This window comes from Aquila chrysaetos, chromosome 7 (genome assembly GCF_900496995.4).
Source record: "Aquila chrysaetos chrysaetos chromosome 7, bAquChr1.4, whole genome shotgun sequence".
NCBI lineage: Eukaryota > Metazoa > Chordata > Aves > Accipitriformes > Accipitridae > Aquila > Aquila chrysaetos.
Genome location: NC_044010.1, coordinates 33,820,386 through 33,839,098, shown reverse-complemented (window position 1 = coordinate 33,839,098; position 18,713 = coordinate 33,820,386). Strand labels below are relative to the sequence as shown.

General features: G+C 40.8%; 1 protein-coding gene across 2 annotated transcripts; it reads left to right on the top strand.

Moving 5' to 3' along the window:
* Positions 1–603: 603 nt before the first annotated feature.
* On the top strand, positions 604–8,879 carry PSMG1 (proteasome assembly chaperone 1). 2 transcript variants are annotated; one of them, XM_030019847.2, is made up of 7 exons: positions 893–1,076; positions 1,202–1,311; positions 2,712–2,863; positions 3,253–3,315; positions 6,382–6,580; positions 7,479–7,615; positions 8,691–8,879. In XM_030019847.2, the coding sequence occupies exons 1-7, from the start codon at positions 946–948 to the stop codon at positions 8,763–8,765; spliced, it is 867 nt and encodes a 288-aa protein (XP_029875707.1). In that variant the 5' UTR covers positions 893–945; the 3' UTR covers positions 8,766–8,879. The 2 variants fall into 2 exon arrangements, with proteins under 2 accessions (XP_029875709.1, XP_029875707.1); XM_030019849.2 differs by lacking the exon at positions 1,202–1,311 and having other exon boundaries at positions 604–1,076.
* The last annotated feature ends 9,834 nt before the right edge of the window (positions 8,880–18,713 follow it).

Here is an 18,713-nt window from a genome sequence, read left to right as displayed (position 1 = left end):
CTGGGAGAAGGTTCTGGCCTCTGTATTTATATATCTGAGAGGGAATTACTGGCCTAGGGACCGTAACACTTTATTTTCTAAGCAAAGCAAATGCTGTTTTGTATTTCCTGATTTTATACGTACTGGCTCCTTGGAACCTGTCTGTAGGAGGAGAAATGATTAAACTGGAAAGGGACTTGTACTCTTTCACCCTCTACGAGTTTGAAATTATTATTTTTTTAGTTTATTTAAATGAGCATGCCGACTCTTATCAAAACTGGCTCTTTTTAAGCCTTGCAGAAAGCAGTTCTTTCATCTTCCAGGTAATTTTAATCCGTCAGCATTCTTTTTTTGGTCTAGCTGTCCTGGGGGTAGTAAAGCGGTGTAGTAGACCTGTAAAAGTCGTGTCTTTATTTAAAGCTGCTTAACGTGCGTGCTGCATTTGTAACCTGTTTGAGTTTGGGGTTTGAGGGTTTGGGTTGGTTTGGGGGGGGGGGGGGGCGAGGGTGTTAAGGCCGGCGACTGGGCTCACGGGCGCCGCGCAGAGGCAGACACCGGCCGCGCGGGACGGAAGCGGATGCTTCGGTGCTGAAGGCTTGCGTGATGCGCGCCGAAGCCGGTGAGGTCACCGCGCCCTCGCTTGCGCACGTCCGGCACCTTTACCCGCGGCCTCTCGCCGCAGCCGGCTCTCCGTCCGCGGCCGCCGTACCGGCGCGGGGGGTCGCCCCGGCCGAGGCTCCGCCGCCCGCCCCCCTCGGAGCGGAGGCTCCTGCCGCCGGTGGCCGGCGCGGGCGGCTGCGCCGGAGGGACGAGGCCTGCTCCCAGGGCGGGAGGGGCCGCGCAGCGGGACGGAGGCCCGCTCTATGGTCTGCGGGCCAGAGCGCCGCCGGGCGGAGCGGAACTCGGTGGCGGCGGCGAAGCGGAGTGTCGCGGCGCGCAGGCGCGGTGGGCGGCGGGCCGGCGGCGATGGCGACCTTCTTCGGGGAGGTGGTGGTGGCGCCGTCCCGCGCCGGCGTGGACGATGAGGAGTGGGCGGAGGAGGCCCGCGAGGAGACGCCCGAGGACCGGGAGATCCGCAGGGAGCTGGAGAAGAAAAGGTAGCGGCCCCGCGGGGCGCCGCGGCCGCCCTCCTCGCTGCAGCGGTGCGGCGTCCCCCGCCGGGGGGCCGGGCCGGGCCGGGTGTGGGGAGCGCTGCCCCAGTTCCCTCCGCCTCTTTTGCCAGGGAGATCGACGTCCTCTGGACCGTGAAGTCGGGCGCGTCTACGGAAAGCACCGCCGACGAGCCGTTTGCGTGCTCTAAATTTATAGTAGCGATAGGACATAACGCTGCAGGTGGGTGGTTCACACTGCACGGACAGACCGTCTCAGGCTCTAAAACGCGGCTGTTCTTTTGCTGTTGGCTAAACTTGAGAAAGCAGGAGGTTGGAAGAAACCGTAAGTGTGCCAGGACGCTCCTTTTGCCGTAGTCTCTTTTAACGTTGGTCTCCGCTGTAAGAATGGTCCTAAGGGTGTCCAGCCCTTCATTTAGGGAGCGGAGTTTTAACCCGGAGGCAGCTGAGCCGTCCGGAGAAAGCCAAAGTTAGTCTGTACGTGTAAAACACAGTTTCTGTTACAGCTGCTTATTCCTCCTGTCAGATCACGGTAAACTGATACATGGTCAATTGAAAGGCAGAAGCAAATTTTGTTTTGGGGTTGGATTTTAGTTGGGACAACCCCCCTTTTCTTTTATCTGACTTTTGTTTGGTAGACTTTCCTGGATTGTTGGTTAATTGGCAAAGTTTCCTTCTAATATTAGTACGTTGCTCAGTGCAGTCTAGTGTTTTGAAATAGGGATCTGTCAAAGACGTAAAATTATGGGTCAATAAGCTGTAACTTCTTTACTTTCTAATGAACAGTGATTTTTTTTTTTTTACTTTTTTTTTTTCTTGATCAGTCAGTCCCTTTTTCATATTCTAATTCCCCACTTGTTCAGAATTCCCTCTTTTGAGGTGGTTACTTACTCATTAGGTCTAGAGTCTTGAAACACCTTCTCCCCTTCCCACACACACTTACCAAAGTCTTGAGTTTTTTAATAGCTGTTTCCTGTGGATATAAAGAAGTTTTAAGTCTTCCTTACATTTAAGTTGCATCTAGATGACATTTAGATGATATCTAAGTTAACTTTGCTAGCTTGTTTTTTCTTTGTTCAGGTTTTTCCTTGAAAAATAGTTATAGATATTTTAGATCTGTCTTTGTTTAAGAGTAACTTTTGACAGGAATTTGATTTAGGAACAGCTGATTTAGGATCTCTTTTTGCCATTAAGTCATGCATACTCATGTCTCTGCTTCCTAGAGCCACTGTAATAGTTCTGCCTTGCTGGTTCAGTGATTTTTTTTTTTTTTGAGAAATCTGTTATATCTGGTATGTCAAGAAGTATTGGAGACTTAATATTTGCCTCCTTAGTATATACTAAAGGAATCAGAGTTGAACGTAGTGATGTGATTCCTAAGAATACGTGGTTTTGATGTTAGGGATCTCTATATGTAGAACTCCTCTTTAAGTCTTGATACGGTGAGGTTACTGACATTCCTGATCTCTGCTGGATTTGGTCAATAAACGTATGTCCAAAAAAATGCAATATCTTATTTTTAAACTTGAGATTGCAAAGAAATAATCTAATTCAGTTCTGGTATTTATCTGTAGAACAGAGATTTTATTCTTCATAAATTAACAGTTTTATTGTTTTTTGCAGCTTTCCTGTCGTCTTTTATTCTGGATTCTGTATGTTGGGAAGTAGTTGGAGTTGTGAAGCTGTGGAATGAGTGGTGTCGAACATCCAACACAACAACTGTCCTCCAGACAGATTCTTTCTGTTTGTTTTACCGATTAATATCAGATCCGACAGTAAGTGACTTATGCATGAATTCCTCTGTATTTTAGCTTTCTGAAAAAGAGAGCAACCTTCATCCAACCCCTACCCTGCTCAGGGCAAACAAAGTATTAAGGCTGCAGTACTCTAGATTAAGCTCATCAGAAATCTGAAGGGTCATTATGCTCATTAAAACTATTTGAAGTTCTGGCATGTGAAGTTCAGTACAAAGAAGATGTATGACAGCCTGATTGCTTCACATCAGTTGTGAATGGAAAATTGTTGTTGAAATAAGAGTTGAAGAAGCCCAAGAAAACTGAACAGGTTGTTGGCTGCAGTCACATCATCTTTACATGTGATTATGAGCTGTTGTTGTGCTCTTTAAACCACTTGCTTATGCAACTTATTCTTTTTTCTTTTTAAGGTTTTGTTGTGCCAGTGTAGTTGCTACGTAGCTGAGGATCAACAGTTCCAGTGGCTTGAAAAGGTAAAACTGGCAAGACAACAAATTGAGCAATGAAATCTTAGGGGTGGGGATCTTCAACTTAGTGTAAGTGCCTCTTCCTCTCTGATATTCTAAACATGACAGCGTTGTAAATAACTGTTTTCCCTGTGGCTTTCTTTTCTTAAATATTCAGTAGATGAACAAATTTACTATCCGCAGATTCTGTGAAATTCCTTTCTACATGCTGCCAGTTGTATCTGCTGTAACTTACTAATTTTGTGCAGTTACTTCTTGTCCTGGCTTCGGCTGCGGTAGAGTTAATTTTCTTTCTAGTAGCTGGTATAGTGCTGTGTTTTGGATTCAGTTTGAGAAGAATGTTGATAACACACTGACATTTTCAGTTGTTGCTAAGTAGTGTTTAGACTAAGTCAAGGATTGTTCAGCTTCTCATGTCCAGCCAGCAAGAAGGATGGAGGGGTACAAGAAGCTGGGAGGGGACACAGCCAGGACAGCTGACCCAAACTGGCCAAAGGGGTATTCCATACCATGTGGCATCATGCCCATTATATAAACTGGGGGGAGTTGGTCTGGAGGGGGCATATCGCTGCTCGAGAACTAACTGGGTGTTGGTTGGCAAGTGGTGAGCAGTTGCATTGTGCTATCACTTGTGTATTCCAATTCTTTTATCATTATTATTATTGTCATTTTATTATTGTTGTTCTTTTTCCTTTCTGTTCTGTTAAACTGTTCTTATCTCAACCCATGAGTTTTACTTTTTTCCAATTCTCTGCCCCATCCCACTGAGTTGGGGGCAGTGAGTGAGCGGCTGCGTGGTGCTTAGTTGCTGTCTGGGGTTAAACCATGACGCTTCTTTTGGACAGTTACAATTTTGTTGCCCTTAACTACTTTCCAAACCTTTTTTTTGCTATTTGGCTTAAATTTTCTATGGCTTATTTCAGCTCTGGGAGAGTCCTTCCTTAAAAAATAACATAACTGTATTTGTACAATTGCCAAAAGATCACCAGACAAACCTGTTGGGAAACTCATGATGGATGGTGTCTTTACTAATGGGTGTGTTCTGTTCCTTTTACAAGGAGGAACTCTAAAGGAAGGTGCCTCCAAAGCAGTATCTGTCCCATTTGTTCATAGACTTAGTACACTAAGTGCCTTACCCCAGCATCATTCAGGTCCACAAATGCTGCTCAGTCATTCAGGTCCCTCCAAATATCATCATGATTTTAATAAGAGAAAGCCGAGGGGGAATGTTCTGGCTGTTGATTGTCTTTATGGATTTGGGTTACTGCTTGGCCTCAAGGAAGTATGATTTATTTTGTCTTGCTGTCTGTCTGCTAACCTACCTTCCTTTAAATCTCTGCTGATCTCATGAACAAGCAGAGATTCTAAAGCTATTATGTTACGCTGAAGTTGTCTAAGGCTGTGGCTGGAGATACAAAGAGTGAGATAAAAAGTGGTGTGTCCCCTGAGAACAAGTCCTCAGCTGAGCTGAGTGATACCTGCTCAGTCTAGCCTGCCAGCTGGCCCAGCCAGCACATGAGAAGGATTACTTGGTTGTAAGGGAGAACTATATGAGCATCTCAGTGTGAGGGAGCCAGAGAGATTATGGGAAAGCAAAGAGGATGGAAAACTGGGGTGACTTCGCTGAACAATACAGGGTTTTCAGACCCAAGTTTGTGGAAAACCAGCCTTTTGTGGTTCCCTGGCTTGTTGAAGACTTTAATTCACTTTGGTGGGGGGTAATGGTTCAATTTGAAGTTTAAAAACCCTGAGACCTAAAACATTTTGGGTTTGCTGTATTCCATGCATTCTTGCACTTCATTTAAACTGGGATTACAAAAGAAAGATGATTGTGGTTTTGCTGTGTTCCCAATTTGTGTTTTCCCAGCTGTTTGCACATATGTGTTATTTCAAATGTGGGTGTTTATGAACAGTAGGAGTGTACAGTTTTACCAGGTCAATGTTCTTGAGTATTTTTAGACTTCGTGGTTATTGGTAATTTTAAATGTACAGCAGAAATGTTGCGCAGGTAGTCTTTTGCTTTTAGTGTGAGTTACAGGCCTGTTCTGTGTGTTTCATAAATTCTGATTCACTGAGCATCTCCACAGTCTCCATGAGTCAGATTTTTACTTCTGTATATGTTTCCTCAGTAAGTGATCACTGACAAAATGAGAACATACAGACTAAAGTTTTGCAGTAATGCATACTAGCCTTCCAGAAAAGTAAATTGAAAATACGTGTGCTTCAGAAAAGTTGTATCAGTTTTATGTTACACTGGTAACACACTGATGTGAGGGAACAGTCAGCTTCCCTTCTGTGATTGGTACCATATACAGAAACAGGCGTGTTTCTGTAATGTTTACCAAATTCCCTATTCCCTTATTGATCATAAATCTGAAGAGGACAGTGTAAAGGGAAGGTGCAGGTTTATCATGCTTCTGCTTATTTTGACATAGGTTCTTTAAAACCACTGGAACACTGTGCAACACATTGGTGTTTTGTGATGGCATGCAATGGATCCAAAAATATGTTTTGTACAGTGTTTTTGAAACTCTTCTTTGGGGAAGACTGGGAAAATTAAGGTTCTCTTTCTCAATTCAAATGGAATATAATTAAATAAAATCTGAGTATTTAAAATTAAAATGAAGACTCTTCTAAAGTACTGTAGAACATCTGGGGAGCATGATTTAAATTGCAAATGTCTTGCAGCTTAGCAAGCTGCCTTCCTGTTATAAGCAGCCCGGTTTTATTTGGAGTCCTTTTTCTTTCTTTCTACAATCACCATTAGTAAAATAGTAAGTCTTAATATATTTGCAGGTGAATAGAAAGTGCTGAAAACCTAAAGCCTCTCAAGAAAATCAATAGACTTGGTAAATACGTTAGCTGTTCTTCTGGTTTTTTTGTCTCCATCCTAAGAGCAATGCATGTGAAATTTCTACCTGAAGGTTGCGATTCAAATTTGTTAGTCCTGCAAACTTGAATTGAACTGCCATTTGCCATCTGCACTGAAATTGAAATGAATCTTTGTGGTTTTATGCTGTATTGTGAGAAGATAAATTTTGCTTACGTGTTAACATTTTTATTTTATTTCAGGTTTTTGGCTGTATGCGAAAGGAGGGCTTGCAAGTAACCATACTTTCAACGTGTCCTGTAGCTGATTATAAAACTCAGGAATCCACTTTAACACTTCCATCTCCATTTCTGAAAGCCTTGAAGACAAAAGAATTCAAAGAGCAGGTCTGCTGCCCACTGCTGGAACAACCTAACATTGTGCGAGATCTTCCTGCTGCTGGTATTTTGCAATTCCAATTATTTACAAGGCTGCTGGCAACACAAAATTCACTTTGAAGAGCATCCCATTGCAATTAGAATTTTTACTTAATTATGTGAACGGGCTAACCAGTTAGCTTTTTGAAAAATGAATTCTTAACAGTTTGACATCTTACATGTTGCCTTCTAAAATAGGGACAAATTTCAAAACTACCCACAAATCCTTTTATTCCTTATGTGTGGGACATAAGTACTAGCAAATTCTTCAATATAGCCTCACAAAGCGTACTGTATATTGGTTTTTTGGGGCATTTTACTTATGAACTAAGTATGTTTTATTAAGAGTTACTTTCATCTGAGCATCCAAACTAAGGCTTATAAAGTCCTTTCTGCATATTACAGGTAAAGTAGGTTTCACAATGCTACTGATTGACCTCATGTAAAAGTTAGATTCAGTTTTATTATGTGACGTAATAAAACCCCCAGGCTTTTCATTATACAGTACCAAATTAGTGGTAGCATCATGAGGAAAAACTTGTCTGGCAGGAGCTGAAAGTGGATGATTTTTCTAGAAAAAGTTTATCTTGTTCGCACTTTGTTTTGAGTTCTTATATTTGTTTGTTTGTTGCTGTTGTTTTACAGAAGCTCATATTATTTTTGTTTACCAATTGTATGCAGTTTCCAGTTAAGGTATTTGCCAGGAAGAAATACCAACTGCATTTTACTAATTTTTGGTAGTTTATTTTATTGTGTATCTGGGGAATGAGGGATGGCTGGTCTAGTAGTCAGGCTCCTGAGTAGTTAATTTATAAACTTTCATGCTTTTGAAGTTCTGGCCAGAAGAAATGTGGTTTTATATACATAACTGAGATTCCTGCTCTGCTGAATGTAACACACGTTTTCTTTTGACTTGTATTTAGTTTTGAGTTATTGTCAGGTATGGCAGATACCTGCAGTGTTGTACCAGTGTTACACTGATGTCATCAAACTGGACACGGTTACAATTGAAGCGTTCAAGCCTCTGCTTTCTACTAAAATCCTGAAGAGTTTAGTCAAGGTAAAATTTCATATTTATAAATTAATGGGAGTTTTGGTCTATTTTTGTCTGTCTTTCATCTCTTGCATTCTGCTGTTGATGTGCCCCTATGAGGATTCCACCTGAAAAGGCAGAAAAATACAGACTTTAATGACAAAGGGCAATGATTTCTGGTATAGTACCTGCTGTAACATCTGGTTGTAAGTTGCTTAGAAATAATGGATCTACAGCTTCCCTCAAAACTTCATTTTGACTTTTCAGTCTCTTGTAGTGGTACTAGTATATTGGGGAGTGATTTCTTGTGATTGTTTAAGCTGCAGTTTCCTTTGGATGTGTCTCGTGTTAAAATCTTTTAAATATATATATATATTTTTTTTTTTTTTTTTTTTTTTTTACATCCATATGCCAGATGGCTCTGTTCTAGCTCTGTATCTACCTGTCTTGTGCCATACATGAAAGCTTCTTAAGAAATTTATTTTGACCTATAACTTCTTTCTGGAATTAAAAGACTAAATTTCTAAAGATGATTCTTAACAGGTTTGCTCTAATCAAGCAGCTGTGAAATCATGGCATTATAGCTACTAAAGTGAATGTTTTGCTCCTTCCTGAAATGTTTTTAACTGAAGTATAGTTGGTTCAAAATACTCTCCTCAGTTTTGCCAATTGAACTTAGATTTAAATGACAGAAGAGGTTTGTGTGTACTGAAGTATTTATTTCAGCTTTAAATACGGTAATTGCAAGTTAGTTTTCATTACAGCTTATACTGGTCTGTTAAATAAGTCTAACAGACTAGTACATAAATGTTTAAACTCTGAAGGAAAACAACAGCAAATACGCAGGCTCTTTCTCATATACAAGTGAGGAGGAATGCAAATTAGCAAATCCGGTTCTAGGGTTGAACTGCAAATTCCTTTGGAGCCTTTAGCAGGTCTCTGGATATCTTCATTCAGAAGACCCGAGTTTTGCTCAGAGTTAACATTTTATTAAAACTGGTATTCAGAGTAATAAAAATTGGAGTAGAGGACCATGAGACTTTTTTGTTTTGTTTCGTTACCAGCAATGTAGCTAATGCTCATCATCTCTTCCTTTTCCTAGGATGCATCTGAAAGCACAAAGATTTTGAAGAAGTTGCTGACAACCAATGAAACTCACAGTAATATCTATATCTAAAGAGGACATTTATGACACAGACTGCACTTTTGTGAACTCCACTTTCTTCTGCAGCGTACATTTTGGAGTTTTATTTGCTTTCTTAAAAGTGGAATAAATTCTAGTAGATTTTTACTTCTGCACTCATTATTGTTACTTTTCTTATTGTTAACTTTACATCACTACAAACACATACATTTCTTCTGCATGGCTTGGGAGACTTTCTTCTGGAGCGATTTTAGGAAAGATACCTTGAATATGAAAAGCAACTTCTTTTTCTCCTCCTGAAGGGATTGTCTTACCTAAATGTATACCTTTTTTATGTAAAAAAGGAAATGCAGTTAAGGAATTCTGTCTATATCTAATGAGAACACTATTTTTTACTTTTATTTTGAGGCACAAAAGTTTTCTTAATATTCAATCCTGTTTAAAGATTTGTCTGTGATGAAGAAAATATGCCCTGCATCTTTTTGCATACATAAATATATATAATTTTTTGTGTGTGTATGTATGAATGATACATACATATGTATGTATGCACATAGATTTTTTTATATATGTGTTGATACAAAATATAGTAACTAAAGTGTGGTAAATACCTTTAAAAGACTTACTAGTGGAAAATAATCTTAAACTTGCTTTACAAATTAGTAAGAGGCAGGAATGTGGAGCTGTTTCGAATTGCATGGAAGGGCTGTGACTTGGAATCACTGAGTAGATGGACACAGGTGTTTAGGATGATGCTGCCTGCAGATCTGGCAGGAAGAGACATGTGCCCACAATCAGATGCTGCAGCTTTCATTCGGAGTGCCTTGCTGAGAGCTCGCCTTTGTTGGCAGTTTCAGCTTCAGACCTTGAGCAGGAGCCGTAGAGATGCAGGAACATTCCCTGCTGTCAGAGCTCTCATAGTGATGGGAACCTCTCCCGGTGAAACGGGGTGATAGGCTTGCAAGCTGCTTCAGCTGGATTTGCCAGGGCAAACTGATTTAATCTATCCACTTTAAAACTCCAAGTTGCTGGCAACAGTAGGAATAGTACAAGATCTCATATGCAGAGTATGTCATTTTTAGAGGAAAGTAAAAGTTCCAAGTTCTAAAGTGTCTCAAAAAATTCCCTGAAAGTCGGTAACAATTTCAGCAGTGTATTTAAAATAATTACTAGGATTGGCATGCAGTTCTGACTTGTATTTAACCTCTGTTTAATTTAACATTTTGTTTAAGATAATGGTGTTAAAGATAATATTTCTTTTGCTACCAGGTAATTCACTGGTGGTGTCACTGCACAGAGATCTTCAAATTGCAGGTAGCTTATCCTTTTGGAACAAAAGGATAACAGCTTCAAAGTTCTCTACTAAGTTTAACTTTGACTTACGCTGGATGCCTGGTGGACTTTTTTGAACAGTGTATTATTTTAACAGAACTGTCATACCTTCACATTTGAAAGTGGTTGCCTTAGTCAACATCCACTGAAGCAAGTAACTCCTGGCTTTAGCAGGCCCTCTACAACTTCTGGTTTTGGAAATTTTTAACTGCACGCTGCATTGCAGTTTCAGTGGTTCTTGATGTGGATAACAAGTTGCATATCAGTTAAGACATTGATTTAAATTTCTGTTAATACAACTACAGATAAGCAAGCAACTGTTGCTTTAAGTGGTACTGTACTTTGGAACAAACTCTGAAGTATGAAGTGCAAGACATGGTTCCTTCTGGGTTTTTTTTTTCCATTTCTGTGCAGCATTTTAATTAAAACCTGTTTGTATGCGTGATCTGACCTGAGAATTCTGTTATTCTGAAAGAGTTGCATGTTGGCTGCACCGTTTTCTTACTTGCATACTGAATGTGTTTGATTCATAGTAAATAAAGTACATAACGAGAAATATCTTTAATAATAAATATGCAAGATCTTACAGGAACTGTAAGTATACTTCTAGTATTGGTTTTATCACCCATGCAGTTTGCAATGTTTCAAAACAATTATCCATTGAAATATAATTACATTTTTACTACCTGGGTTTATGCTGAGGTGTGAGAATACTCTTAAACACCTTGAATAAAAGTGGCAAACACAACACCCCAGCAACTTGGAAGATGAAGTTAGAAAGACTGAAAACTGGTGTATTGGCAGAGTGCTATGAAGGCTATTCTTGCTTCAAAGGGTGTGATAGCTCTCCATAGCTGGAAATGTTTACATAGGATGTTGTGCTTTTTCTGTTGGGTACTACCAAGCTAGTGGTTTTACCCTGCGTATCCAGGTATATTCTTGTGATCCAAGTTACAGATCAGGTCAAGCTTTGTGCAGTAGTAGTTCTCTCTGGTGTGAAACTATATAGGTCAGGGCATGTGCATGCCATATAGTCAGTAAGACTCTCCCTCATCAGTCTCAGCTGGATTGTGCTGTATAAATTTGAAAAGTCAACCTTTTTCAGTACACAGTAAGTACTATAGGGCAGTGAAGGAAGATATTTTAATTTAAATTTCCTTCTATCTTTTTCCATAATTTGATGTATGAATTAGCTCATATACTTAGAACAAGCAGTTCTGGAAGCATCGGAACTAATGATGCTTGAGTATCTCATAAGGTGTGAGCATTGGCTGAAGATTTTTTCATATTTGAACATTGCAAAGTTGTTGTTTGTTTGTTGTTTTTTTTTCCTATGCTCTCCAGTATCTAGTAAGAGCCTGCAAAAAGGTTTCCTTTGTTTCTCACAGCTGCTGGCTTTTGTAATACTTATAGGAGCATATAAACTTAAAACCTTTGTCAAATGTGGCAGATGGCTTCAAAAGTTTTGGGGGAAGAAGTGCATTCTGGCCTGCATGTCTGAAATGTGATTGTGTAAGACTTGTTTCCTTAAGGTATTGGGCTAAATGCAAGTAATGAAACCAGATAAACTGTTAGACTGGAAGAGTTTTCTTTTTCCAGTTTTCTAATCATCTAAGCCACTTGCTATCCATTTTTTTTTTTTTTCAGATGACACTGAGCTGTCTTCCGCTGAAGAATGTTGTCTTCCAAACCAAGGACACAGCTTCTTCTCAAGTCTAATCTGCTTTATCATGCTGCAGAATATATTTGGTAGGCATATGTCTTCTCTCTTTCTTTGAAGGCTCTGACTGAAAGGTGATGTGCCTGACCTAATTCTTAAGTCCTAGAATCATGGTGCTCTTTAATGAGGCTCCTTAGCTTTTGGCTTGTAACGTGTTGGTGTCTGTGCAGTTCAGGTCATAGGTGTACGAGTACAGGATTGTATGGACATATTTAGAAAGTAATGTCCAAGCCAGGAAATTGGGGGTTTATTTGAATTTGTTACAAAACCTCCACGTCTGAATGCCCAAAACAGCAATATTGCTGCTATTCTGCTTTCATTTTCCCTGTGGTTGTTGTGGTCACATACAGTGCAATGACTCTCCAGTAATAAAATTCTTGCAGTCTTTTGAAAATCCAGCTTGAAAATGTCATGCCCTGCTCTGCTTCCTGAGCACTTCTTTATCCCATTATGTTCCTTTTGGATTTGACATGATGTACCAGTTCTCCTTGCTGTACAATTTCTCCTTCCTGTGTGCCATCAGCAGAAACACCAGTACTGTGCACAAAATCATGAGCCCAAACGTTCCTGTTGGAGCCCAAGCCTTTTGTGGCGCTAAAGCAGGGGATGTTGGAGCTCATGTCCTGAAGGTTGCTTTCAGTGACTGCTTGCCTCCTACCCAGTAATGTGCTCCCTGAACCTTGTTCGCATACCTCTGTGTTCCCACTGTACAACAAGAGATGAGGTAGAAAAGAGCTTTATTCTTTTGTCAATCCCTCCTTGATGCCAATGCATGGCGCACGGCTCTTCCCCGTTCCTATGTGAAGGTCTCCTCATCTTACTGCATGGTTCTAGCAAACAATTTAAGTCTTACTAGACTCCAGCCTTCTCATACTGGCAGTAAATATCTTAGGCTCCACCCTGCAAACTGCTTTGTTGCCAAAGCCTCAGGAAGAACCTCACTTAAGAGATGTAATTTTACAATTTCTATGCCAAAAACTATTAAAACATTTGGGAAGTCAAGTAGGCAAAATTTAGGAGAATCCTGGAAGTTTGCTCTGTGAACTTTAATTCAGTCCCCACTCAATGCCTGAAGACATTTGCATCTTTATTACAATGTTAGGCACTTTTTGCTGGATAAAGCTACCCTGCTAAAGGGCAGTGCACAATTACAACCATGTGGAGAGGAGGAAGCTCAGGATGAGGTTGCTGGTTTCATTTCTCCTCTGTGTTGGAGAGTGTGATAACTGAGGCGAGGGAGTACTCTAATGGCCCATAAAGGAGGAATTTGTTTCTGCCTCAACTTGAGGCAAGAGTTTCTTTAGTAATGCTAGGCAAGCTCTGTAAATGACAATTTGACATGCAGCTGGTATCTGTATATTTTGTGGGTGAACAAGCTGAGGTACCTGGAACCTGACTTGCTGATGTGTTGAGCGCTCGCAAGATGAGTTGTAAGAACAAAGCTGGATCAGGATGCTGAAAGTAGAAATGGAATTATTATAGTGAAACTTGAAAATGTTTGAAATGTTGCAGGTAATGAAAAAGATTTTTTTTAAAAAGGCAAGCATTTTGTTCAACCTCAGATGTTCTTTCTGATTTTTTTAAATGTTCCGTGTCTAAAACATTGAAAAATCTGAATGAGCCAAGAATGAAATGAAAGTAGGAGAGATCAGTGATTTTTTTCAGTGCAATCAGATCTGCATTTTTTCCCTTTAAATATTTTAGACTAAAAGTTTTGACAGCTGCTGCATATAACAGCAACCAACATTAATGTGCTCCTCTATCTAACCGAGTGAGGTCAGAGCTTTGAGGTAAGACTTTAGGGTAAACTTTTGAGGTAAGACATCTTACTTTATAGGAAACACTGAGATGCTGTTGATAGATACCCTAGAATAGTTTATGAGGAAAAGTACTTGAGAATTCCATACGATAGTGTGGGAAACCATTAACTCGCAGGGATAAAAATGGGAAGCACTTGTTTCGCTTTGATAGCAAGGTATCCGGAGATGTCTTCAGTGAGGGAAGAACACCATAGACCCCCAACAGTATGCATGTGGAAGAAAGTTAAAGGTTGAATGGCAGGCTATAGTCTCAAGTTTTTCACTTTCAAATAGTTGTATAACCCAATGTTTAAATGTTCTTTCTATGGGATGTTAGGTACTTGCCTGGGTAATTGCTTTAAAGTAGAAAATGTTTTGTAAGGATGGTGATGTACCTTCAAAGGGCAGTTTCTTAACATAAGCATTTACTGAAAAGGCCATGGGTTCTTCCTCTGTGTTTTAATCAGAGGATTACAGCATCCTTTCATGCGCTAAACCCACTATATTGCTTATGTTCAGGATTGATATTTGAATTCTGTTAGGTCCAATGTGGGCTTCGATCCCTTTTTATGAAGGGAAACAAAAGACACCTTTTTTCCATCAGCTCTGTAGACTTTAAAGCCCATCTGCTGCTTCATAGCGAGTTAACAAAAGGGGTAATGAACATAATAGAGTCACGATCACTAAAGGCAGCAGTTTGATTGCTGAACAGATGAATGGTGAAGGTACAGCCTAGCTTAAAAAAGAGCAAACCTGTGGGTAGAAAGTTGTAGCTGGAAGGTTGTATGAGAACAGAGGTAGGCAGTATGGAAGGGGAGAGCACAGTAGAGAAAACGTTAGCACTGACTATCCTATAAAATTAGGGTTTCAGACAGCTGTTGTGAAATAAAAGTAGGGTGTAAGGTGGGTTCACTATTCCGTGCTGGCATGAGTAACGTTCTCGCAGGTCACAAAGAATGCCTTTGTGCTGCTCTGCTTAACTTGCTTCCAAATTGGATTGAAAAAGATATTTTTTTGTGCAGAATAAGTACAGTGAACAAGTACAAAATACTGTATCTCCTCCTGAGCTGGGACGCCTCTCGGGGTAGATTTCACGAGGATTGAAAATCATCTGTTGATGATTTCACAAGGACTTAAAAGGCCCGATTTCGTGAGGTTCACTGACCATTTGTTTGTGAATGCTGGCACATAGGAGTGGGTAATTCGTGAAACTCGCGAAAGGGAAATTTTAATCATAGGTTAACTTCTGTCTGGAGGGGCGGGTAAAATTTGGTTCAGAACTGTTTTATCTGTGTGTGTGCATTTGCAGTTTGGTTCAGAACTATTTTGTCTGTCTGTGTGGTTCAGAACTGTTTTATCTGTCTGTGTGTGTGTGTGATTTGATTTAACATCCATCTGTGTGCAACTCCACTCTAAGTTTTGGGTGATTGTTGCCATTTCTGAATCTTTAACTGTCACAAATTTGATTGTAACAAATTCCATTGAATCACTCTGTTAAATTGGCTGATGATAAAGTACTGTTAAAATTTTACAACCTAATCTTGTGACCTATCTCAAAAATATTAATAAATCCTAAATTACTGCTAAACCAAAACCGTGTAACAAAATCTCATTCGTGACAAGTGCCCAACGTAGCTCCGTCAGGTTGTTGAGTTTTTTTTCCCGAGTGGCAGGAACCAAGCACGTTTGAGAGAACCTTGTAGTGCCATGTGTGAGGAGTTGCTCTGCAATAGTGGATTCAACAGAAAAGGCGATTCAGCACCTGCCCTTACACTTTTTACTTTTTTATGTTCTACTTCTCTGAGCTGTATGTGAGGAATATTTACTTTTAACAACGATTGAAATTTAGTAGGGTTTTTTTTAACAAAAAATAATTCAATCTGTGGGGTTTTTGTAAATAGACTTACATCCAGGTATTATGGTGAGAACATTTTCTGTCTTTATGAACGTGAACTTAGTCTCCTACAAGACTTGTTGCAGAGATCTTATGAGTAAAAACCAAGTATGAATCCCCATGTTCCCAGCTGACGCCCTGTCTGGCAAGTAAAGATAATTCTGGATGGCACAGGTTTGTCTAGCATAATGTTCAGTGGAGATTTTGTTGGCTCTAACTGAATGCTGTTTTGTGTCCTACTGGACAATGATCCTATTATTTGCTTTTCTTAATCAAAACTGCAGGCTGGTTTGTTCTGTGGTGCTCATTTGTGGCAACGCTGCTTTCTAAGGCTAGTGTAAATTTTAGTTTTTCACTGACTTTTTCAATTAATTTAATAATTGTCCTCCCCAAGTCAATGCTGGAGATCAAACTTTGTATTGGCTCAGTTCTAAGATGATTTTTGACTCTTCTGATTCAGGCTCAGCTGTGTCTGATGTTATTCTACTTAAAGCAGTCAAAGTCCCGCACTTGATGTGGTTACCCTGAATGTGCTCAAAATTATGTGTGTTGGAAAATAAAACATTTATGAACGGGATGGCTGACAGCAAGTGGGCCCGCAGCATGAGGCTTCCCCTGCACCGAGTGTCATGCCAGCTCCCCTTCACATGTGTGCTATTCCCTTTCCCAATTGTGGATTGTGCCTTTGCAGGGATCGCCTGGAAGCACAAAGACATACGCTGGCTCTTAGGAAGTAAAACAGCAGATGTGCTAGCTGAGATCTCAGACCCAAAGAGCTCAGGTGGTTCTGTGGGGTTGCTTCTTGTGGTAACGGCATCCACTAATACACCATGGGACAGAGGGAATAGAGTATGGCTACCCTTCTCCCTTGCAGCAGTGTAGCTAGTGTCCCCCCCAAAGAAGGTGCAAAAGTTCCTGTGCTAAAAACCACTTTCTGTGGTCTTCAGAGCAGCCCCGTAAAACCACAGGCTGCAGAAGTGGGTTTTCATGTTGCACATGCTGGTGTGAATCATATACTTCCTTCCAGCCAGGACCCAAACTTCCCAGCTGCATCCCCAGAGCTCTGCACCACGTCAGCGTGTCAGGCAAGAGGTTCCTGTTCATTCATTAAGAAGCAACATGCTCAAAATAGGAATAAATACTGAGTCTTACTCAGTAAGGGTAAGTAGGGCTCTTTAATACCACATCTATTTAGCTTTCCCTCATTTAGCTTTCCTGGTACTTTATGAACAAAGAAACAGGATCCAAAGCACTTGTTTGTATACTTCAGTTTTCACTCTGCATTACACTTGCAGCGTGCACTTCAAGTTAGTGTTAAAATTAAGATCAGTTGGTAAAGGTCGCTACTTAATCAGTATGGGGTAGAGATGCTGTAATGCTCACAGAAATGGTCACTTGTCTGAAAGAAAAGTAGCTTGCCCTAACTTTTTACATCACCTCTACCTAGGGGGTGTTGCTAAGTGTTTCTGCAGAGCAGCCTGCTGCCACAGCTGTGACGCTGTGTAGCGAGTCTGTAATGTTTTGAAAGTGGCCTTTAATGTTTGAACTTCCAGCAAGCCAGCTTTGTGTTTTCTAGTGTTGACATGTGGCTTCCAGACTTTAAAACCCAATACATGTTATGAAAATGCATGAATGTTGAATTTAAACCATATTTTAATAATTTGGCCACCTGTACAATATCCTAATAATCTTAAAATAGAGAACTTGAGATCCTCTGTAAAATTATTTGTAGCAGATGTTAAATCTTTGGTGTATTCTACACATTTACACGCTGGGGGACAGATATTAAACATTACCCTTACAAAAATAACCCCAAACATATTTATTTCAAAGAATTAGAATGGTTCATAGCAGGAAGTGGATGCAGGAAGCCTTGTCCATTGTTGTGGTTTGTTTTAAAGGTGTGCTCAAAATGAGATGAAAAGAAGTTTGTCGTTACTGCAGTTGGACAAAATCATTTGAGTGTTTAAAAGATAAAAAGCCTTTTTTTATATGTTGTTCCAGCAACTTTCTCAGCTGTTATTTTTCTAGCCCAGCTTTCTTTTTTATTATTATTTTTTTTAGTACACTTCAACTCTCTGACCTTAAAAATGTAATTATGGGGCACTAAATCCTAAGTGTCAAACCCATTCTCTGATGATTGAAAAATTACCCTTTTGGTCAGAACTTGAGAGCCAGAAATTAAAAACTTGCTGGCAAGAGGCAAATGTTATAGCCTGACGTGACCGGGTAACAAGTCTCTTTAGTAGCAAAGTGAAGTGCTGCTTTTAAAGATAAAGACGTTGTTGACAAGCAAACGTGTATATATAGTCTCCGTTGATGTAGCTAGCTCCAAGTCTGCAAACTCTGAATTGGCTTCAGAAACCATGATACTTTTAAAATCTGAGTACGTTTTGGGGTGGGTTTTGCCTCCTGAGGTTTCGAGTTCACCCTGTAACTGCAAGGGCTGGACTTTTCCTTTCTTTCTTTGTGATGAAAGTTAAGGTTATGGCAAAGTCTTGTGTTTCTAGGAACTATGACTTTAGGAAAATCAGTGTCTAACACAGCAATAAAAGGGCAGCAAGCCCCTACCCACTCCCTCAACTACTGCCTCTTCCTCTGTAGGAAACATCACCTCGGGCTTCTTCAGTTCAGATAAATATCACACTTGGCCCACTCTTCCATTTTCCCTTCTCCAGTTGTCTCTCTTGTCCACCTCCCACCCTGCCCACTCTGTGCTGGCACCCTCCTCCCTCCCCTCCCCTCCCCTCCCCTCCCATCCTTGCATTTCAGACATTTTCCAGCCTCAGGTGTAGGGGCAACCTCTGGACAATGTTATTCTGTGGGAAGACTCCCAGCCTTTCCCCTGGTGCTGTCAAGTTTATTTGTGCTGGCAGCAATGGCAGTAAGTGCAAATTCTGGAAAGAAAAAGTAGATGGAGGGCTGTTAAATGCCAAGAACAAATGCTAGATTGCCAGCAACTGGTAGGGCAGACCGAGGGGGTGCTGCTGCAGGCTTCCTCGGAGCATCTGTTCTTTCCCTCATCATCTGCCGCGGGCTGGTGCAAGACGGGGTGCTGACTGGGACCTCGCTTTGACCAGCTTCAGCTCCTTTGATGTTCCCAATGATGCGGAGCCGGCGGAGCAAGCGGTGGGCACCACCTCTGAGCTGGGAGCCGCGCAGTGCCGGCCCTGCCCTCTTGCAGCCTTTAACTAGTATTTCCTGCAGTAGGAAAGTGTGTTACAGTCACCGACACG

Bases quoted from the DNA above. Each gene is read 5' to 3' on its own strand.
- PSMG1 (XM_030019847.2), top strand. From the start codon at position 946: ATGGCGACCTTCTTCGGGGAGGTGGTGGTGGCGCCGTCCCGCGCCGGC. The intron at 2,864-3,252 runs GTAAGTGACTTA...TTTCTTTTTAAG, and splicing joins GATTAATATCAGATCCGACA to GTTTTGTTGTGCCAGTGTAG. The intron at 3,316-6,381 runs GTAAAACTGGCA...ATTTTATTTCAG, and splicing joins AGTTCCAGTGGCTTGAAAAG to GTTTTTGGCTGTATGCGAAA.